Genomic DNA, 24,067 nt, shown 5'->3' with positions numbered 1-24,067 from the left:
AGTGGAAACCTTGCTACATTATGAGCTTATTAAGTAGATTAAACTTAAATACATTCTTACATATTTTAGCTTCCTGTGTATTAAAACACCATGAGTTTAAAACTTGAATCAATTTAAATTTCAGTATTAAGCTTAATAAAAAAGACACAATGTTTTCCAACGTTATTACTGCAAGCTAATGTACGTATCATTGTGACATCTGGTATCTCTGGAAAGAATTCCACTCAAAAATGTCAGATTTTTCAACTATTAAATATGAGCTCCTTTTTGATACATAACTTGTGGGATTATTTTGACAACATTGAGGCTTCATGCTCAGCCAATAAATCTATTAAGAGAGGGACCAAAGGAAAACCAACATTTTTAGCTACAGAATGCTCCAATCAGTCATCCCTCCACTACCAATTACTTCAAATCATTAATATGTTCACACCATAAGAAGGGGAGCCAGTCGTTGTGCATCTCTGGTGGTAGGGTCAACAATTGCCACAACATCATAATATGTTTCTCCCTCTTTTGGTCTCAACTTGATTGCACTGAAAAAGTAAAGGGAAAAAAACACAGCTACATGCATGCTAAATATTTTCCCCTTTAGCCCGTTGTATCAGGTTTAAAGAGCTCATCACTGCCTTCTTTAAACAAAAATTACATTGTGAACACATAGAGAAATGTAATCTACCCCAAGTAATTTCTTAGCACCGTATAATGCTTAAAAGTAAAGAAACCCAAGTTAATATCAAGATATTTTACGACCATTTGTAGTATATTACAAAGTAAATTTAATTTTACATAAATAAAATAATTTTACATACAATACATACATACAATAAATCTAATATAGAATCAGTACTATTCATTTTTTTTACCTGTGTCTGTCTTCAAAAAAATGGTATTCAATTCTTGCCTCTCCCTTTGGCTGAGCAGACAGAAGAGCATCCACCTTCATTACAAGATCACTTGCACTGGGTATGAGAGAAGAAACATCAAATTCAAATATTTTCTTCCAATGCTATGATGGCTCATCAAATATATATATATAAAAGGTTCAGCACTATATATATATATATAAAAATCACAAAAACTAAGAATACATCAGGTGTTTCTGCCAAAAATAACTGCTTCTGCCAACTTCTTTCCCCAGCCTTGCAAAGCTCTCCTGATTTTCAAGAGTGTCTCAGCAGGAGGGATATTGCGGGCTGAAGCCAGCAAGTGTCTGCTCTGCAAGCAAACATCTGTTCTCAGGGCCCAAGCCATTATGAGGAGTATTCTTATGTAACTTCCCAAGTGGGGCACAGCAAACTCATCTGTCATATTTTTTCTGCTTCTAACAGTCTGGAAGAATATCTAATGAAAACAAAAGAACAAAGAGATCTTATTTCCTAACACTTTATTCTTTGCTCATTTTACTCACAGATCTTCCTCCACTCCTAGTTGCTGAATATGGGACTTTATTTTCTGTCCGGAAGTCTTTAAAATAATATTCTCTAGCAAATGGAAGTCATCTTGATTAAAAAGCTCATCGTTTTCCAGTGGACCAATAATCTAAAGAAAAGAAAACAAAACTGAAGAATCAGGACTATAAAATATACAAGATCAGGGAATACAATTCCAAAAGTATCTGCGCTAGACATGCCCTGGGACCTGAGTACCTCAATCTGCATTATCGTTAAGAATTTGACAGAGAGATTAACAATGATACATAGAACTTTAGAAAACTACACTGTCAGTACTTTTGCTAGCAAAAGTTAATAACAGCCTTTTACTATATGGGCCAATCCAGTAACTGAGGACAGCATTTGAGATCCTGCTTAGTTTCGTCTTGAGATGTGAGACGAGGTGATCACTGCATCAAGGCCCTAGGATGCTTTCCTGTCAGCAGCCCATTCAGCTTCTTCAGTGCTGAACTTACAATGCTTACAAGAGACCTAAGTTTTTCCACTGAAGCATTAGGACCCATGAAAACTGCACATGATTTTGTTTTTAGTGTCTGCAGAATCAGTTTTTTGTGTCTGCAGAATCAATCTATTGAGTGGATATCACAACTGAAGTGTTTTTGTTGATGCAGCTTGCTGTCTTTATTACAACTTGGGACATTTTTCAAGTGGCTTCTATGTTGTCTTTTGAACCTCACAAGGACCATCATCATGGTGTACAAAAAAACAAAGCAACATTTATAGATACTTTTGATGTATACAGAACAAAACATTTCTCTGGCAGTCAGTTTAAAAACGACTGATTTCCAAAGCTAGCAGAACAAATTGCTATCTTTTGTAATCATCATCTATCATCTATCTTTTGTAATCCTCTATCTTTTGTAATCATCATCCTCATCCTAGAACTGCAGAGCTGGAAGGGATCATTGAGTCCCGCCCTTGCCAAAGAGGAACAGTGAGGAATGAAACTCCCAACCTCTGGCTCCACACCCAGATATCTGAACCACTGAGCTATCCAAGTTGCATAGCTGTCTATAAAATCTCACTACTAAAATGCACCTTGTAATTTAGCTGTTCAATTAATGCATCACAACAAGATATAACAGCATAGGAACACCAAGTAACTCTTCTTCTTCGTCGTCGTCTTCTTCTTCGCTGGCAAATCACCTCAAATGTAGGATGATCCTACGAATGAGTGATCTCCATGATGCCCTGTCATTAACAACTCTGCTCAGCTCTGGCAAACTCCAGGCCGTGGCTTCTTTTATGTAATCAATCTATCTTATATTTGGTCTTCTTCTTTTTCTGCCTTTAATTTTTCCCAGTGAATCTGTTCTTCTCACAATATGCCCAAAGTATGACAGCCTCAGTTTCATTACTTTTGCTTCTAAAGAGTGTTCAGGATTAATTTGATTTAGGACCCACTTGCTCATCTTTCTGGTAGGACAGAGTATCTGCAAAGCTCTCATCCAGCATCATATTTCAAATAACTCAATTTTTCTACTGTCTGCTTTCTTCATTATCCAGCATTCAAATCCATACATAATAATGGTGAATACAATCGTGTAGATGATATTGCTCTCCAGTGACATATCATTGCAATTTTTTCTAGTACTTTCATAGCTGCCTGTCACAGGTCTTAGCAATTTTCTGGTTTCTTGGATACACAGCTTCCATTTGGATTGCTGTTTGATGTAAGATAAACAAAATCTTAAAATCACTTCAATTTTTTCACTGTCAATTTTGAAGTTAAGTAGTTCTAAAGCCTTTTTTTTTGTCTTCTTAACATTGACCTTCAGGCCTGCTTTTACTTTTTTTCTTTCTTTCTTTCACTGCTTTCTGGCAATAATATGGGGCCACCTGCACATTGTAGGTTATTGGTAATCCGATACTAGAAACTTGAATTCTTTCTCTCATATTTAAAATCAGTTTGCTTACCCTTCCATTACTGATGACTGCTCTTTGTCCTTTCTTCAGTTTAAGAACATCCCTGGAGTACACAGCATGGGAAAGGATAAAATCTGCCTTGGAAGATTCGAAGGCAGCTTTAAATGCAGCAATATCCATACCCTGATAAGGGGGAAATTATGTTCAGTAAATATTAGGACAAATGATAATGTACCTCCACAAAATATTCTTATTTCAAAGTAGCCTCCCCAAATCTATGTATTTATTTTATTCATTTATATGCCACCTTTCTCCCAATGGAGGGACTCAAAATGGCTCACAACTGACTGAAACAATATAATAAAAACAATTAAATCTATAATGGGAGATAACACTAAAAACAATTAAACAGATAACAATAGTAAAAACTGCCATATAAAAACATATGAATGCATATATACCTTAGCTCAGTAGAAATGTATATAGATATACACACAGCATCCCATAGTAACATTTACTTGTCCAAAACAATTAAAAGCCTTCCTAACAATTAAAATATTTGCTTTCCTGTAGAAGGACAATCTGGCTTCCTGTGGGAGGGCATTTCACAGCACGGGGCAGATACTGAAAAGGTCCTGTACTCGTGTCACCATATGAGTCTTTGAGGGTCTCTCTAGAAGATCTTAAAAGCTAGGGAGAGGCCTATTAGGAGATATGGGTCTTCAGATAGTCTGGACTCAAGCTGTATAGGGCTCTGTAGGTCATGACTCTGCTGTCATCACCCCATGAAATAGGCTTTCTACTAGTCTGGTCCATGTTCAGTCAGATCTCCTCAGAGTTTTTGACCATCATTGCTCTAGTCTATCCTACTGATTTCATCATCCCCAGCCCTGTAGTAAATGAAGGAGCTCCCTAGTAAATCAAAGGGAAGTATGTCCAGGACACTGGCCTTCTCCCCTTTCCACAAAGGCTTCAACCGAATCTCCCACTAAAGTGATAGGAAACTCCCAAAGAACCATCAGGAAACCATTAAGATCTTTAAGCCTGCTAGGGGAACCCTCTTAATTGGCTTCCCACCCCTGTAAAGGTTTAGCACTCCTGTAAGTCTGAACTCCAATAGGTAGACATCTGCCCATGAGAACATAAATCTGGTGCCTGTTGGACTGAACTGCCAGAATCCTTCAGCAATCATGTCTGCAAGGTTCAGGGAGTTCCAGTCAAATGCATCCAGAGGATGCTAGATAAACGCTTCAGAAAAAAGCTGATTTTTAAAAAGGCAAACAGAGAGTGTTGCTCTTAACGCCATTTTTACTTGTCTACCCGACAGAAAAGCCAGCTTGTACACTTACTCCAACAGCAAATTCTGTAATATCAGCTCCAGCTTCCAGCATCTTTGCATTCTCTTCTTTAGTCAGCTTTGTGATAAAATTTTTGGCATTGTTAGATGTTTGTGTCTGCAAGGCTGCCCATATGGCCCTGGCAATGAATGTATTTTCACTGGCTGGGTCTTTGCTGGGGTTGTTAATCATGCCAATGCGGACATAATTACTGGATTTCTGCAAAACAATGAAATCTGAGTTTAAAATTGTCATTTCTATACAGCTTTGAAATCTAGCAGATGATTAGTACTATAATAATTATGAATTTATCAAATATTGACATCAATACATCATCTGTTCCAATTTTATTACAGGAAAAACTTTAGCATGTCTTATACACACTAGTGGTGCCTCGACTTACAAACTTAATTAGTTTCGGAATTCCAGTCATAACTTGTTATGGTCGCAAGTCGAAGCACCATTTCCCATAGGAATGCATTGAAATGCAATTAATCTGTTCCGGCCGAGGAAAAAAATCACCAAAAAACTCCCACAAAACACTGCAAGACCCATCAGAAATGCGATTAATCCATTCCGGCCGAAAGAAAAACAAAACAAAACAGAAAAGCAAACGAACACTGCAAGACCGAACGGAAACACGATTGATCAGTTCTGGCGGAAGGGGAAAAAAATCTGAAAAGCAAACAAACTCTGCAAGACTCATTGGAAACAAACTGATCTGTTCCAGCCGAAGGGGAAAAAACCTGAAAGGCAAACAAACCCTGCAAGACCCATTGGAAATGCAAAAAAAAGTGCAAGACCCATCAGAAATGCAAACAAAAAAACCCAAAAAGCAAACAGAGAATGCAAGACCCATCGGAAATGCATCAAAACCAAACTAAAAAGCAAACAGAGAGTACAGGACCCATCGGAAATGCAAACAAAAAAACCCCCAAAAAAGCAAACAGAGAGTGCAAGACCCATCGGAAATGCAAAAAAAAGAAAACTAAAAAGCAAACAGAGAGTGCAAGACCATCGGAAATGGGGGGGAGCCACACACACAGACAAAAAAACCCAACCCTGCAAGACCCATCACAGCACAGAAACATAATCCTACCACCCAGCCCAAAACCATGCTGCAAAACCCACCCAGAACAGTTTTTAAAAAGGAGAAAGCAGTTGAAAGCCTTCTCCAATTGCACACTAACTGCTGGGGCGAAAGAGCTACAAAGAAGCAGCCTCTTCACCACCAACGGTTAGCAATTTCAATTCCCCGCCTTTTTTCCCTGCCTTTTTCTGTTCGTAACTCAAAGCTCCACTCGCAAGTCAAAGCAAAATTTTACAGGCGGAGCTGGTTGCAATTCAAAATGGTTGTATCCTGGGACATTCGTAAGTTGAGGCACCACTGTACCAAGAAAGAACACTGCTTTGGAAATTTATTCTTTAGAAGGCTCTACCATTATAGCACAAACTATTTACAATCTTTATTTTAAAAAATAATGACAGGAGATATTCATTTAATTGCTCCCATCTTTCAGGTTAAAAATACATGCACAATTAAAATATAGACTTAAATCAACCAACAAGAATAGATTCTGGCTGACAGCATTCTTGAGGCAGATGTTTGTTAAAGGCCTGAATATTAATGAAGCTGCTTGTCTATGGAAAGCAGACAAAGCAAACATTTATCATGTCATTCTAAAACAGCTTAATGAAACCATACCTTGCCATTTCCCAGACATATTATAAAACTGGAATAAACTTTACGCAAGGTTCTTAAACACTTTCATACTGACCACAGTATAGAGCTAAAAATGTTTATTTTTTTATTACTTTTAATTTTATTTTTTCAATTTCCTTCCTGCTACATTGTAAACTGTTTTTGTGCCATCAGGTTTCTTACACTGTGAGTGTTGTTAATGTGCCTGGATTTTATTTGTTAAACCGCCCAGAATAATGTTTTTTCACTAACAGGGTGGCACATAAAATAAACAAATATGCACATCTACAGAACTTACTCCCATATGTGCATGTACAGGATTTTACCCTATATTAGGTTATGATAAGCTTGGTGCAAAAAGATCTCAGGATATAGCATGACATGCTGGCATGAATACAGTGGCTACTCTTACCTTAAAAATATAGAATGCATTATTCATCTCTATTCCTAAATATCACAGAATACTGTACAAACAAGTGATTGAACTTGGTTTTCTATGTATGCTAACATTGCTGTCTTACTTCTCCTTCCTACCTGGTGTCTGATGGCATCATATAACAGCTGTCTTCCAGATGGTTTGTCAAAATCTCCAACAATCCAAAATGTTACCGGTCTAATGAAAGAATCATCTGTCCAAGAAAAAAAATTATGCATTTATTTAAGGGGAAAAATGGATCATATTAAATCTCATCACAGTGTGTGCTTCCATATCATGCTGAAGACATGCAGTATTGAGAGAAGTTATTTAAAACATAAACAGATATTCTATTGAACTATAACAGATATTCTAATTATATTAGGATTTGTCAGGCTATATGTTAAAAAAATAGTATTTGTTAAATTAGTTTAGTTATCAGAGAACACAAAATACCACACATGCATAATTCTGTTTCTAATCTGCGTTTATTAATTATTCAAGAAATGCTTTTTTGGGGAAAATCAGAGAACCTGTAAGCAAATTTGTTCTATTGGAGGAAAAATCAACTTTTTGATACCAGTACCTGGAAATATTCTGTAGCCATAAATGCTTTTTAAAAATAATCCTCATGTAAGTTTCTCATTCCCTACAGATTTTGAGGGCAATAAACAAGGGACCAAAATAGTCCTTAATTAAAGCTTATTACTATGAAGCAGAAAAAAAGCAAGCAAACTCATTACCATAAATTTCCTTGGAGGACATTCCTGACAGAAGTAAAATAGGAAAGAGTGCGAAAAGATAGTTAGTTCACAAACCCAAACCCAAAACTATCCTAGAGCCATAATAAGATATGTAGTACCCTTCCAACTAAACAATAAGACTATAAAGAATTAAGATTAAATTCACTTCCAGCAATATAAAAACTAGCAACTAAGATCAACACTTTTTACATTTTTATAAAGTCTCTTTATAAAGATGGAAATTAAGGACATTTGTCCCCTCATTTAGAAACTTCATTGACACATCTGTCCAGCTCCAATACCTCACTTAAATCTCCACATATTTCCTTTTATCTGTGTCACTTGATCTCTAACATGCTGCTGCAGTTAGTATCTCTTTGATCCAGTCCAGTGTCCCAAAATATGGAAAACTCTGAATCTTCATAGATCACATTGTTTATACCTGCCCTATTAATAATCTCATGCCTATTACTTGTTTCTTAAATGTTATATACCAGTGCCTGCCAAGTTGCCCCATCAAGAAAATTTTGGAGTCGTTTAGGGCAGATACTCTCAAGGAATGGAAAATCAAAATTGACACATTATCACAATTTATTTCCCAGTAAAGAACATTCTTCAGTGTGACCAAAAGAACTGCCACAAGAAGACTAGGTCTGCACTACACAAACTTATCCAATGGAAACTGGAGTTGAGCAGCTACAATTTTCCTGTGTCACCTTGAACATGGTTCGTAACACCTCAAAATTCAAGGGATACTTTTCAAGGAGTAGAATACGAACTCCCTCAGGGTCCTGGAAATTATTTCTTCCTTCTAATGCCATTCATTGGAAGCTGTTTTTAAAGATCCTAGCCCTCTACTAGCATCTCTCTTTTTTTATTCCACAGGTGACCTGCAGCTTCTAGAAACTTTAGGAATGTACATTTACCTTTTAAATAGGTTACATTACAACATTCTTCCCACACACCATTGAACAATTCCAAATCCCTTTTTCAAAACTGGAAGTAGGTGTCTAGCCAATTTGGAGTTCATTTTTTAAATACTCTGTACAACCTCTGGTGGGTTCAGTACAGAAAACTACTGCCTCCACCCAGCCTGGCAACTTTGCACATCCTGTCACAGCTGGATAAAACCTATCAAGTAGGTCAAGGCTCCAGAGCAGTGGTTCACAACATTAGCTGTCCAGATGCTCTTGGACTACAACTACCAGGAAACCTGGCCAGCACAGCTAGTGGAGAAGACTTTTGAGAGTTTTTGTCCAAGGGATTCCGGGACAAAGTCATATTTCCATCCCATGAAGAGCAGAGTGATTACCAGGCTAAATACTAGAGTGAGGAAAAAGGACTTGCATCATAAAATAAAACACTGGGTTGAAAGAAGACATAGGACAGAGCACAAAGGTAGGGGATGGGACTAATGGGTTTATAATCCAGGAAAACACAGGTACATTTGCTAACACTAAAATAAATTAGACAACGTGTAGATTTTTAGGGATGTGGTGGCGCTGCAGGTTAAACCGCAGAAGCCTCTGTGCTGCAAGGTCAGAAGACCAGCAGTCGTAAGATCAAATACACGCGATGGAGTAAGCTCCGGTCGCTTGTCCCAGCTCCTGCCAACCTAGTAGTTCGAAAGCATGTAAAATGCAAGTAGATAAATAGGTACCACCAGAGTGGGAAGGTAACGATGTTCAGTGTCTAGTCACGCTGACCATGTGACCATGGAAAATGTCTATGGACAAACATTGGCTCTATAGCTTGGAGACGGGGATGAGCACCACGCCCTAGAGTCGGACATGACTGGACTAAATGTCAAGGGGAACCTTTACCTTTAGATTTTTATGAAAGCCATGGTGATGAAGTGAGGAGTAAATGGTTTACGTTTCATTTCATGTCTCACTGCAGTACTGTTTTGCATCCAATAATAGCTAACAAACCGTCAAGACATTTTAATCATTTTTGGAAAAAACTGCTATCTCATTTTCAGATACAGAAACTTGCTCTTCCCAGCAGGAGAACTCTGAGAAAAATTCTGCTAAGGATACTATCAATGACAGGAGAGAAGGGAGGCTATTGGACAATTCTCCCTCTCTGCTGCAGCCACCAATCCTCTAGCAATTAATTGTTCAGGGCACAGAGGACTGAAACAGGAGGTGGATGGAAACTGATAGAAATCTCTTTTGATTCAAAATCCTTCCACTAATAGAAGAATCCCAAGTACATGCATCAGATGCATCTGGGGAAAGGTTTGGATCCAAGTCATAAGTGCTCTATTATGCCCTTCATATCAAGCCATTGGATTTGGTTAGACAGAACTGGTTAAATATTAAGGACCAGCCCAAGGATTAAAGAAGCCAGATTTAAACTGTCACAGAGAAGGGACAGCAATAGGGCATCACTAGGACCTTTTAGAAAAAACATCTATGCTTTTCGTCACAAAAGAATCCTCTATAAAAAAAAAAACAGCACAGTAAGTATTTACTTGCATCAGATGTAGTTTACAAGAAAGAGTCAAAACTCTCCTAGCTTTACCTTTCTTGGTCAAGTAAGTCATGCTGTTGGCGACAGCTGCTGTCTTGTCTTTGGAATCCAAAACTGTAAACCTGGCATAATCATCAATGTAAAAATTATCTGTGGGGGGAAAAGCAACAGTCTCCAGTTAAAACAAATCTCTAAAAATTGTGTAAGAAACCTAAGCTGGCCTCCCAATTAAAATGATACATGTTTACATTAATTATTTAATGTTTAATATTCCTGACTTGATTATAATCAAGATTTTGTGTATCTCGCAAACATACACACACTTCTTTCCTAAATACAGCTGGTATTCAAATAACTCCTTCACACATATGTAAAGAAAGATTTCAGCCAAAGTAAGCTATATTTAAAGGCAAAATAAAAGATGAACATTAGATGGGCAATTCCACAACCTCAGAGCCACAGAATAGGGCATATGTTGTGTTAACTACAGATATAAGTATGGTGCAAGTGCATCCATGAGAGTGATCATACGCTCCTGCTCTCTTTTCTGAACATTCTGAAAATACCTAACAGCTTCCAAGCTGTCCTCATTCATTTTTCTGTTATATTTTCAAGAAAGTGCAAGAACTGAATTGCTGTAAGGCAAATTCTAAGAAACAGAGAACTAGTCCATATTAACTAAAATAAAAGCCTAAAGCTCTCAGCTCCCCTGAGGATGTAGAACACTTGAAAACTTGAACACTTGAACACTTAAAAGCCAGTTAAAAACTTGGTTATTCAAGAAGGCCTTCCCTCCAGTCAATTAAGTATCTCTCTCTCTCTCTCTAACTCTCTCTCTCTTTTTTTTGGCTCTTCCATCTTGGTAATCCTCTCTTTAAATTAATTGTTTTAAATTGAAATTTGTAATTTTATGATTTTATATATTTTTATACTGTTTTATACTGTTTTATTTTGTAAGCCGCCCCGAGTAGACATGGTCTAGAGGGGCGGGGTAAAAATCAAATAAATAAATAAATAAATAAAATAAAGGAAGAGGCCTAAAGAAAGATGAAATCATCTAAGGTAAACGAAAGGCAAGAGAACATACACATACACTCAAGGCAAAAGAGACTAACCAATGTTTAGACTAACACAGATGGAAAAACAGAGACTAGGGATTTCAAATTTTGTGCGAGATCCATGGTAAATACTACATGACAAGGTGGATACTAGAACAGCAAAAACTCAGTTGTATACAAAAAGTAGTATGCCTTTTTCACCCATAAAACATTATGCCCAATGGCTTACAGGTAGAAAACATGGCTTACTAGTTCCAGTTAAATCTAGGTATTCTCTGTCAGACATCAAGATCCTAGAGTTGATTCGTGGAACAACATTAGGCTGGTTCATGATATATTCAACCACATCTTGATCATTTGACAGCTCACCCTGAAATACAAAAATAAAGATCAAGAAGCTCTGAAATTTTTTGTTTGCGATCACTTGGAAAAAACAAAACTAGCCTGAGAACCACATTATTTAAAAAAAAATCAGTACACTGGATAGTCCACCTTGTATAAGAGGCTAAACTATTATTTTATATACATCTCTTATACATTGGATATATCTTGGAATAGAAGATCTCTTCACCATACCATTAGGTACTTTGGAAATCCGCCCATCCCAAAGTGAAAGATGATTTGCTATATATGTTTCCAGCACAGTAATCTAAAGATCCCTCAAGAACAAAATATTAGTTGCATAAATCTTAGCTTTCATTTAAAGTCAAGAGCTGTGTTGTTATTTAACCCAAGTTTTAGAACTACATAGCTTACCAAGTACACAGCTCTTTGGAAAAAGCTGGTAGTTTCAAGTATTTTATGCATTGTCACCGTCTCTAGTTCATCAGGATCAAGTTGTTCTTTTTGAAGGGGCATCCCATTAAAAAGCAAAATAGGGAGAGGACCCACACCTGTCTGTTGATAGTAATTATGTCCTTCCTGAAACACATAGAAAAAACAAAGGTTAGTTAATTTCCCCTGTATCCCTACTGCTACCATGGAAACATGCCCCACAGAAAGATATGATGAATAAATTATACCAAAATATCACAGCATCCAAACTGTAATTTGCACATTGTTTTCAGCATGGAAAAATGCCACATAAACAATTTAAAACACAAACATCTAAAATCTGAGTATACCATTATGTCAAATTTTATTGCCAGTTAGGAATTAGTAAGCTTTTATATAGGGATAAATGCATTTATAGGGACGTGGTGGTGCTGTGGGCTAAACCGCAGAAGCCTGTGCTGCAGGGTCAGAAGACCAGCAGTCGTAAGATCGAATCCACGTGAAGGAGTGACCTCCCTTCGCTTGTCCCAGCTCCCGCCAACCTAGCGATTCGAAAGCATGCAAATGCAAGTAGATAAATAGGGACCACCTCGGTGGGAAGGCAACAGCGTTCTGTGTCTAAGTCGCACTGGCCATGTGACCACGGAAGATTGTCTTCGGACAAAACGCTGGCTCTATGGCTTGGAAACGGGGGATGAGCACTGCCCCCTAGAGTCGAACACGACTGGACAAAAATTGTCAAGGGGAATCTTTACCTTTACCTAAATTCATTTACAGTGGTGCCTCGCTCAACGAGCGCCCCGTTTAACGACGAATCTGCATAGCGATGTGGATTTTGTGATCGCAAAAGCAATCGCATTGCGATGTTCTGAATGGCCAAAAATCGCATCGCGATGATCGGTAAGCGTTTCACATTGCGATGTTTTAAAAACAGCTGATTGGCGGTTCCAAAATGGCCACCAGGTAAACAAAATGGCCACCCGCAGTGTTTTCGCACAGTTTCCTCGCATGCCAGGTGGCGAAAATGGCGTATGGAGGATTTCCGCATAGCGGTGAGTTTTTCCCCCATAGGAACGCATTAGATTGGTTTTAATGCGTTCCTATGGGGTTTTTAGTCCCGCATAGCGATGAATCCGGAGAGCGACGATTTTTTTTAATGGATTATCATCGCTATGCGGGGCACCACTGTATATGAGAATACATCCATTTAATCCCATTGAAATGAATAGCGCTAGATAATCAACATTAACTTAAGTCCCATTGTTCCCAGTGAGTGTATTCTAAATGTACAGTGGTGCCTCACAAGAAGAATTTAATTCATTCCGCGGTTAATGTTGTCTTGCCAAAAATTTGTCTTGTGAAACGCGTTTTCCCATAGGAATGCATTGAAATCTAATTAATCCGTTCGTATGGGCAAAAAAAGTCAGAACGAAGTCAAATTTGGTTTACAAAGGGTTTATTAAGTGCTCTTCAAAGCCATACATATTGTGCAGATGATTTAAAAAAATTCAATCAAAAAACTTTAACTTTTTAAACATCACAGAAAAACATTTAAATATCACCCGTGGGGGTGGGGGGTGGGGGGAGCCTTGCAAGGGTCCGAGGGAGCCTTCCAGGACCCTTGTCATGCTCCCCCCAACCCTGCATGGATCCAGCTCCGGCGAAATCGCCAGTTTCTGGGAGTCTTTTGAGGCTTGGGAAGCTTCAGAAGAGTCCCAGAAGCTCGTGATTTTGCCCCCTCTGACCCCTGGGGGGGTAGGGTGAGTCTCTAAAGGATCCTGGAACACACCCTAGGACCCTTTGGAGGCTCACCCTTGCCCCCCCACCGGGCCAGAGGGGGTGAAATCGCCACCTTCTGGGACTCTTTTGAGGCTTGGGAAGCTTCAGACGAGTCCCAGAAGGTGGCAATTTCGCCCCCTCTGACCCCCAGGGGGGCAGGGTGAGCCTCCAAAGGGTCCCAGGGTGTGTTCCATAAGATGGACCTCTCCATAAGGCTCACCAATTTTTAGGAGAAGAAAACAGATTATTTTTTCCTGTTTTCTTCTCCTAAAAATTTGGTGCGTCTTATGGAGAGGTTGGTCTTATGGAGCGAAAAATACGAGTAAAGGGCATAAAAGGAGCACTCCATGATCGGGTCCAGAAAACTTCATCACTATGAAACAAATCTGTTAGTCTTTAAGGTGCTACTGTATATCCACCACCTAACTTTTTTCCTTTGATTTTGGCAACATTCATGAAACTGTTATGACATAAAAAATTTAGAGAAAGTATTCTTATCCAGCTGCCATCGCACTCAGCAAGCCGACAGAAATCTTACTACAAAGGCTGGAACAAAAGCTGCAGGGCATGAAAATCCATTAACTGTACATAAATTCCTTACCTTCCTATTTTGATCATAGGCAGAATCAGCTCCTAAGATGCTGTTCACTTCTACGTAAGGATATTGCTTCTCAAGAATGCTAACCACATGTTCCACCTTAAGAGTTTCTCCTGCATTTACTTGGTTATATATCTGCAGAAACAAAGATAACACAGACTTGCCATAACATGCCTTTTTGCCTCCACTTTCCAATGTAGCATAAACACATCACCTGTTTTTCCATTCCCCTTGGTTGCCCCTTTTCTTCAGACTTCCATCCTAAAGAGCTAATGCGTGCTACTTCTATTTTCCTTCAAGCTCAAGCTTGTCCTCTTCCATGAAGCTTTGTCCCTCTCTCCACGCCCAAGCAATCAAGCCGATGGAAGGATTTGTCTTTTCAGTTCTGCATCTAAAACTATATGGAGTGCCTAATATACTCATATTCCAATATTTAGAGTACCATATTTTTCTGTGTATAAGACGATACTTTTTCCTAAAATAGAATAAAAATGGAGGGTTGTCTTATACATGGAAGTAAGGGGGAAAGAGATCAAAGTGCTGCACAATTGCAGCCCTTTGATCCCGCAGCCCTTTCATCGCTGCTTTACTCAAAGTAAAGCAGCGATGAAACGGCTGCAGCATTGCAACACTTTGATCATGCAGCCCGCAGGGCTTAGGAAGTGGGTAAAGCAGCAATGAAAGGGCTGCAGATTCAATGGGCTGTGATTGTGCAGCCCTTTCATCACTGCTTTACTTCGGGTAAAGCAGCAATGAAAGGTCTGCAGGATCAAAAGGCTGTGATCCTGCAGCCCTTTCATCGTTGCTTTTCCCCTCCACTTCCACAGCCCTTTGATTTTGCTTAGGAGGTGAAGGGGGAAAGCAGCGATCAAAGTTTCTTATTTGGGGTTGGAAAAGTGGGGGTCGTCTTATACATGGAATAATACAGTAAACTAAAAGTCCAAACAGAAAATACAGAGTCAGATATATTAAAATCTGCTTGGTCACAGTTTGGCCATCTATTATTAGTCATTTCAGCATCTGCACTGCTCAAAATGTAAGTAAATGGCCAGCAATCTCACAAAAAAGAAAATAAAAAGCAAATTGACATAATGTGAGCCTCCAAAAGACAATCATTTCCCAAAACTAACTTTCTTAAATGATCAAACTGAAAGATATCTTAATTATGTTTATGCAATGTTCTGCCATCCTTTTGCGATGGTAGTTAGATAAAAACACAATGTTGTATTAACACAGGACAAGAGGGATGAAGTCAACAATGCATACCTAGTTCTTCTTTGGACATATGCAAGGCTTGTCCAAAGGACAAACAGCACTACTTTTCTGGCTGCCTTTCCTATGCACAGACGCAATGGGAAAAAACCCAGCTTTCCAATGTGTAGGTACAACAGAGTCAGTGGGGAGAGCAGGATGAAGACACAGGAAGGCACTGGAATGGCTTTAGAGGCATTTTTCTTGGAGCTTCAAGGGAAATCTATATGCTACTTTTCCCTTCTGTTCCCAGCACTATAATTCCAGGGTGAGGAACAGGACAAATGGACGTTCATATGAACAGTGTTGCCAATCTTCTCCACCTTTCAGCTGCATTACCACCAGGAACAGCATAGGGGGCACACCTACCATTAGCACTTTATACTACTGTGACAAATACTCTGAACAATGGAAGAGTAGGAAAAGTGTGGCTTTGGCAAGATATGTCACCCTTCTGGCATCCCAAGCAAGGTTGCAGTCCTCTCAAAAATGGCCTAGCCAAGAACTCCCACCTGCAGCTGCCCCCATATCTTAAAGAACAAGCTAATTACTTTGTTAGAATTATTATCCCCTCAAATAGATCAAGCAAACGGAATGTCTCTTCTTAATATCCTAGCAAAATAGTTAGCATGCATTAAATATAATACATTGCTGTGGGGAAGAATGACTTACTGATATGACTGTCTGGAAGGCATAATTATTATCTACTTCCTGTGCAACATAATTGTAGGCTCGAAGAAGAGCCACCCCAGCATCTTGTAATCCATCAACGTCTTCGGAATCATCAACCACAAACACTAGACCAATCCTATTGAAAAACAGATTAAAATCACAATAAAATATTCAAACTGAGAGTGTCAGTCTTTGAGCTTATGTACATGATCAGATGACATTAATAGCCATCTGGGACCGAAGACATAATGCTGCTCATCCTTTAATAGTGGTCAAATGGACTAAGAACAAGCTGTAATACCATGTTTTCATCCCCACAAACCCTCTCATAAACCATCTCATATGTGTAAACAGTAAACAATTTCTCTTGCCAGTCATAATCAAGGTGAGCCATTATGTACAGTATATACTGGTGTTAACTCTCCTTAACATTTAAGTTCCTATATAACTAGAACTTACAACCAGCATCAAAAGTCAGGTTTGAATTCTGCGTCAGAAACAGACTGAAATTAATATTAACTACTGTTGCTACAATTGAAATGTTGCAGAATTAATGCCATGGTTCCAAGTAGTGAGAGATGTTATGTAGAAGAAGGAAGAGATTATGGTACATGAGAGATGCGCACCTGCCCTCATAGAGGGAAGCAGTCTAACAATGCAAATGCACTGCCTAATAACACCACATAAACAAACCCCAGTGGGATGGGAAGTTTCAGAAACATTTAGCAGGCCTCCAGCATGCCAAGTGTTTATTTTTCTTAGGCTCAGGAAGGTGAATAGTTTTGAATGTTACTGAAATTGGTTCAGCTCCTTACAAGTTCTACACACATACAAGTCACAATGTTACCTCAATGGTATATAGTTGCTAAGGAACATTTCAGCCACAGTGAGCAATTCAGCCGAGTTCTCATGAGATGGGTCTATTATTAATACCTGAAAGTGGTAACAAAACAAAGAATTTGAAAGCCATTTCATCTCCTCAGAAGAGATAGAGCAACAGATCATGATCTGAAGAGTACAATTATGTGCAGCTACAGCAAAGCTTGGGACGTGGTGGCGCTGTGGGCTAAACCGCAGAAGCCTGTGCTGCAGGGTCAGAAGACCAAGGAGTCGTAAGATCGAATCCACGTGACGGAGTGAGCTCCCGTCACTTGTCCCAGCTAACCTAGCAGTTCGAAAGCATGCAAATGCGAGTAGATTAATAGGTACCACCTCGGTGGGAAGGAAACAGCGTTCCGTGTCTAAGTCGCACTGGCCATGTGACCACGGAAGATTGTCTTCGGACAAAAAACGTTGGCTCTATGGCTTGGAAACGGGGATGAGCACTGCCCCCTAGAGTCGAACACAACTGGACAAAAATTGTCAAGGGGAACCTTTACCTTTACAGCAAAGCTTGGTGTCTGTTATGACAAGTCTGCAAGGCACTTACACATTCTCTCTAAACTGCTTACACCTCTGCTAAATTGGACACTGTCACTGTAACAGTTCTAGTAGAGGTACACAAAGCTCCAGTTAGTGCAGTTATGCGGGATCAGTTTCAGCCTGAGGATAGTGGCAAAGCGCTAAGAGCAACCAACTTCGTGGATTTCTGATCTGGCCTATTTTGGCTAGGGAATGAGACCTACTAGGTAGATTCAGGTCCACCTAGAAGGTCCTTAAAAGATGGATCAGTAGGTTCTTAAAAGATGGTCAGAAAGCTTGAAAGAGACACTTTCTCTAGACCTTAGAAATATCACCCAGCAGCTAACAGAAGCTCTGAGGGCAAAATCTTGGAGGAAGCAGATTATTCTAGACCCATTTCAGCCTGGCTTCAGGTGTTAGTTTGGTACTGAAATGGCTTTGGTCACCTTAACACAAGGTTTTTGTTGGGGGAGAGAAGCTGAGAGTGTGACCCTGTTGATGCACTCTCATCTTGCAGCTTTCAGTAAAAACAACCAATGGTACAACATTTGAATGATTATGTGGGCTGAATGATAGAGGTATAGTGATTATTTCACTAGCAGTGCTGGCTGCAGAAGTTACACTGTGGGATTCTTGTTTGACATGACTGCATCTGAACTGTGGTTGCATCTTATCCCACATATATGAAAATATGATGGCATGAGGTGATACAGTGGAGAGCGCAGTGAATACAACAATGACTACCAACTCAATTTCTCATTTGTCATCTAAGTCTGATGTAGCTGTACAGATACAGTAGTGCCTCAGTTTGTGATTGCCTCAGTTTATGTAATTTTCGGTTTATGAACCGAAATCAGTAAGAAATGAAGCCCCAGTTTACATTTTCTTTTCTTTGCACTACGAAAGGGTTTTCCCAGGGTGCACTGTGCTTATAGTGCCACCCCTTTTGTAGCACAATTGGTGTTTCAGTTTGCGAAATTTTTGTACTACATAACGTTGTGTAGAACGAATCTGTTTCGCAAACTGAGGTACTACTGTACTAAATTGATGTCTGGAGTCAGTAATGTGCTGGATAAAGGCAAATGAATTGAAGCTAAATCCTGACAAGATGAAAGGCTAGCAGTTAAAGGGTTCTAATGTCTGGGAATTTGGTGTGCTATCTATACAAGAAGGGACTGCATTCTCTCAAAACTGCAGAATCAGTTATTTGTTGATCACAGTCCACTATTCCTGAAGCAGCTGCCTTGGCTGGCTATTCGCTTCTGAACCCAGTTCAAGATATTGCTGCTTATCTTTAAAGCCCTAAATAGCTTATAACCCAAGGTTCTGAAGAAGTGTCTCTCCTTCTATTATCCTGTTGTGACTTAAGTCCATCCATCCAGTATATTATATCCAAGAGGGAGACAGATCTCTCGGTTCTGATGCTCTAGTTATGGAATGCCCACTCCAGGGAAATGCAACTGCACCAACACTGCAACTTCTTTAGAGTTCCCAAGGCATTTCAACTGTCTGGTTTGGTCTGTTTCACTCTTAATTTTTTAATTCTTCTAGAGGATTTATTTTTACCATTCTATCTATACATTGTTCTGGTATCCATATGGATAGAAATTTCAATGGTTGTGTTCAACCATCATACAAAACTATGGTCTAGCAAGACCATGTGTATTCGCGAAGGCTTTCACGGCCGGGATCTAATGGTTGTCGTGGGTTTTTCGGGATCTTTGGCCGTGTTCTGAAGGTTGTTCTTCCTAACGTTTCGCCAGTCTCTGTGCTGTCCTCTGAAGATGCCGGCCACAGAGACTGGCGAAACGTTGATTGAGAGAAAGTTTCTGCTTTGAGCTGAAGTTTACCACTGACTCATCTGGAGCTATAAGCCATGGTTGGTAGGATTTCAAAATGGGGCTATAAAAAAAAATCTAAAATTGCCAACACTGGAACATTCAGTGTACAGATACAGTAAAACAGAACTACTTACAAGATTATGGAAGTTTTTTCTTATTTGTCTGATTACACCAGGGAAAGTAGGACGGAGCAGCTCCTGGACACTGGAAGGCCAGGAATTGTACCTGCTATCAACTTCAAGATTATTGATCCACTAAAAAAGAAAGAGAGAAATAGAAATCCTCATTTGAACTATTAAATCAGCATTACTATTTAATGAGACATAATATGTACTAAACAGCAACTCTTGGAAAACTAATTTTTCTAGCATTGCTTTCTTAGTACTACACGATGCAAACTATATTTCATTGTGATATATTTCTTTGTGATTTCACTGTAGAGACCAACAATGAAATAAAGGAAGCTCAGCCTGATCGTGTTACCACAGCTATACTGCTCTGCTCTTGCATGCTTATCCTGAAGGTTAAATTCCCTGGCTAGCACTATACAATTGTAGGAACGTCAGGGCCATTTCTGGGGCATCACAGTAGGATACAAATGCCTACCATGTTTTCCCGAAAATAGGACAGGGTCTTACATTATTTCTTGCTCCAAAAAACACATTAAGGCTTTTCAGGGGATGTTTTATTTTTTTCCATGTACAACAATCTACATTTATTCAAATACAGCCATGTCATCTTCTGGTTTCTGCACAATGCTGCACAATGGTGGAGGGCAGGGTTTCACTTAACAGGGACTTATTTTTTGGGTAGGGCTTATATTACGAGCATCCTGAAAAATCATACTAGGGCTTATTTTCAGCTTAGGTCTTATTTTTAGGAAAACAGGGTATCTTAGCTGTGCCACTCTAGGTGCTTCTCCTTTGCACCAACTCTGGTCTCTTTGACATAGCCGTTGGGACTGGCCTTCACCATCAGTAAAATACTGATCTCAAAAAGAATTGTAACAAGTTTTTCAGATCTTGATTAACTTGATTTAAGATTACAGCTATACCTCTGTTGCAATCTGGAGCTCCGACTAACATGCTAGACATCTGCACGTATCCTGCTGAATTCTAAATTCTCTCGGGCAAAGCATAAATCTTTATCTAATTGCAGTTAAAGTGGTTTCAATAAATTCCACAATGAGAGCCCAGCAGTAACACCAAATTTAGAAGTCCCCCCCCAACAGAGATGTTACAAAGCAGCTTTTTTTTGCCATGGCTACAAACACAATATGAAAGAAATATAGGCTGAATCAGGATTATGTAAGTCACATAATGAACCTTATAAGGTGGTTTGTAAAGAATTGTTTCCAGTCTGTGGCCCTCTTCAAAAATGTCAGCCCCCCTCCCCTGGGCTATATGGTCCCCACTGAGAATGTCTGGTTTAGACAGTGGAACCCATACTTACTGAAATAGCGGTACTTCGGATATCTACAGCATAGTCAGAGTCTGATGGCTGGATGTTTAACTTTAATACATTATGCATGGAAAGACCTACAATTCCTAAACTGTGTAGCCCTTCCATAACACGAGCTTCATTCCTCAGGACATCAAACAAGCTAGAAAGAGCACAGATCAAATAAAATTTTAAAACAGAGCTGTCAATGTACACTAGACTTTTGTAACTGCTATAATGAATGCTAACAGAGGAACAGCAATCACAGAGCTCATACCTAAATATATCCTGTGTGTCAAGATCTATATGGAGTCCATTTATGAACAGGGCAGAATCCCCCAGCTGTAAACCTAAAGTGCCTTTGAAATACTGGAGAAAAGTGCAACGAAGCCATTAATAGCAGACCAAGACGTAAACATGATCATTTTTGTTCAACTCTCAAAAAATAAACAAAATCAGAGCAAATATTTTACTTATACATTTAAATGTGAAACACAACAGCCCCCAGCAAGTAGATGTGGAATATTTCCTGACCACTCTTCTCCCATTACAAATGAGTGTCTCCATCATAAATAATGACTATTAATGCATGTAATAACAACACATGAACTATCCTATTATAGATGTATCAGGTGAAATTCAAAGAAACAAAACAAAAAGAAAAAAATGTAACAACTTAAAGACTTTTATATTTTTACGTAAGCTTTCGTGGATATGTTTATTTTGTCAGACATAAAGAAACAGAATGAAATGGAATGAAATGTAGATGAAATACTGGTTTCACATTCTAAATGTTCACTGGTGACGTGCAATAATTAGGCCTATGTTTGTTTTAGGGTCCTGTTGTAAAAATTATCTATTAATCTATTATAGATGTTGACTGATAAGCCATTAAATCAAGAAAGTTAAACTAGCTTGCTATCTGCCATTTTGGTGGTTTTTCTGTGGACTCTCTTTATTAAATTCCATCCTCTGTTCAGACACATGAGAAATTCAGACACATGGACAGTCTTCAAATTGCAGCCCTTCTAATTTGCAGTCCTCAAACTATCCAGCTATCCAATTATGAATAACATTAACAGATGGTTTCATTATACTGTAGGATCAAACTTTTTTAAAAAAACTGAATAATGAGACAAATTAAGACTAATGCCTGACAGTAGCTGTTCAGGCTGGGTGACATTACTGGCTGCAAAGACAAACAGTGATTGATGCAAAGGAGATGCCACATGTTCATGAAACCAAGGTACTCCATAAAAGGCATTACAAGGTGGCTTTTACATTTGCTGTCCCAACCAGGTGCAGTCAGAATGGGTACAAAAACCTATCACAATTACATTGAGAAAAAAAAAAATTTCATCCTCCCAAATTAACATTTTCCACCGCAGTCAAGCAATACTCAAGCTGAAAAATCAGATAAACCATCAAATTGCCATCTGAAGCCCAAGTTTGATCCCCACAAAATAAATTTAGAGCAATTGAAAGACTGTTGTACTGAATCACAAGCAACTGTTCTCATCCTCACAAGGTATTTAAACAAAGTCCTCCAATTTTTGTCCTGCGGTTCCTCTCCTTGTTGTGACAATCCAGTTCAACTTAGGCAGTTATTTTTTTAAATATATTTATTCAGAGACCTCATTAAGATAACTTTCTCAGTGCTTTGCATATAAATACTGACATTTCTTAGTACTTTTTATTCCCCCAGTATATTTAGTGTTTTCTAGGCTTTGTTTAGTTATGGTCAATGAGGGGGTTCCACATTATCTCCCCTATAGAAATTAATGCTTCTTTCTTTTTGACAATCCTTTTACTCTGGCTATCATTCACAGATGCTTCAAATATACTCTGTACCATGCTAGCTTCTGGAAGCTGTAAAAAAATCTATTTGTACATTTTATCAAAATTAGCAATTTAGAATAGTAATATAATGCTGAAAACTGTATTGTTTTTAATGCCTCCCCTCGAGAAGGACTAGCTATTCATGAAACACATATGCTCCTGGAATGTGTTTCTGAGTAGCATGTAATCTGCTCATGGGGAAACAGTATAAATCACCTTGTCTCAAAGAGAGAGACTAAAGCAACAACTCTCATTTCCAGGCAGATGTGGTTTCTCTACTGTTCCAAGCATTTTGGGGAAAGAGGCTGGAGAGTCTAAGGTGTTTTGTTGCTGTTGACTGTTTTGTTTTATATGTTGGATTTTTGAAAAATATTTATTGCTTTAAATTGGTCAGTAAAAATTATTTTAATGTATATGTTCACATATTTTAAAAAGCATAAAAAATCCTGAAAGAGCAGAAAAACCCTCAGAAAAAAAAATAAAAATAAATTGTGGTTGAAGCTGCAATACCAAAAAATAAGGAAATCCTCAACTCTTTTGGAGACTGATCTGTGGTCTGAAACTATCATGTTTTTCTGTTTAGATTCAACTGTCACCTTTTACTCTACAATACATTTTTCCTTCTGGTTCAGGAGCATGTTTTCGAGATTATATTCCCTTTGAGTAAGAGTGAAATTAGAGTCAGTGTGCCATAGAACGGGCAGAAGGCCAGACTAAGTGGGCAACCACTTTACCAAAAGCTGCAGAAGACGCTTCATGTTTGGGGTGGGCTGATTCACATTTTCCCCTGTTAATTAGATGGCGCAATAGGAAATGCAAATCAGCCCAGAGTCCTCCCCTACCCAGTTCATAACTTTTCCTGCCCACCCAGATATCTTCTACTTTTTAAAATTACAAATCATTTTGGATCAATTCAAGCATATGATTGCTTGAATCAATGGAGAAAGGGAGGATAGGATCTGTGCATGCGCACCCTAAAAGCAAGTCCCCCTCCCTCTCCTCTTGCCTCATTAAGGTGTGGACGTGCGCACACATATGGCAGTGCCAGTATACACTCTGCCCAGTAAAGCCCCTCTCTCAAGATTCTTCTTTATTTTAATTTTTTAAGGCTTCCCATCCTGGACAACACTGCTGTTATTTTATTTATTTGTTAGTCTGACAAAGCAAAGCTCGGTGCTGGAAGCTGACAACTGAAAAAGGTAAAAGCCTGTATCATTGGCTATTAATGTACAGTGGTGCCTCGCATAGCAACGTTAATCCATGCAGCAAAAATCGCTGCTAAGTGATTTCATTGCTATGCGATTTTAAAAAGCCCATAGAAATGCATTAAAACCTGTTTAATGCGTTCCTATGAGCAAAAAAGTGACCTTAGCGAAGATCCTCCATACAGCGGCCATTTTCGCTGCCCTGTAAGCAAGGAAT

At 38.9% G+C, this 24,067-nt stretch overlaps 1 protein-coding gene across 6 annotated transcripts in view; it reads right to left on the bottom strand.

The window, feature by feature from the left end:
- UGGT1 (UDP-glucose glycoprotein glucosyltransferase 1) overlaps positions 1-24,067 on the bottom strand; it is a 55,953-nt gene that overhangs the window by 15,743 nt on the left and 16,143 nt on the right. For 4 of the 6 annotated variants that reach the window (XM_020787464.3, XM_020787465.3, XM_078389378.1 and 1 more), the window contains exons 12-27: positions 21,084-21,175; positions 20,819-20,969; positions 19,501-19,620; positions 16,972-17,057; positions 16,125-16,260; positions 14,205-14,336; positions 11,807-11,971; positions 11,300-11,420; positions 10,044-10,142; positions 7,518-7,541; positions 6,894-6,988; positions 4,670-4,876; positions 3,372-3,503; positions 1,412-1,542; positions 867-962; positions 434-536 (exon numbers count right to left, since the gene is read on the bottom strand). In XM_020787464.3, the coding sequence (XP_020643123.3) occupies positions 434-536; positions 867-962; positions 1,412-1,542; positions 3,372-3,503; positions 4,670-4,876; positions 6,894-6,988; positions 7,518-7,541; positions 10,044-10,142; positions 11,300-11,420; positions 11,807-11,971; positions 14,205-14,336; positions 16,125-16,260; positions 16,972-17,057; positions 19,501-19,620; positions 20,819-20,969; positions 21,084-21,175 (1,890 nt within the window). The remainder of the gene's footprint in view (positions 1-433; positions 537-866; positions 963-1,411; positions 1,543-3,371; positions 3,504-4,669; positions 4,877-6,893; positions 6,989-7,517; positions 7,542-10,043; positions 10,143-11,299; positions 11,421-11,806; positions 11,972-14,204; positions 14,337-16,124; positions 16,261-16,971; positions 17,058-19,500; positions 19,621-20,818; positions 20,970-21,083; positions 21,176-24,067) is intronic. The other 2 variants (XM_020787467.3, XM_078389377.1) reach the window with 1 other exon arrangement.

This window comes from Pogona vitticeps, chromosome 3 (genome assembly GCF_051106095.1).
Source record: "Pogona vitticeps strain Pit_001003342236 chromosome 3, PviZW2.1, whole genome shotgun sequence".
Lineage (NCBI taxonomy): Eukaryota > Metazoa > Chordata > Lepidosauria > Squamata > Agamidae > Pogona > Pogona vitticeps.
This window is presented reverse-complemented; position numbering and strand designations above follow the sequence as displayed.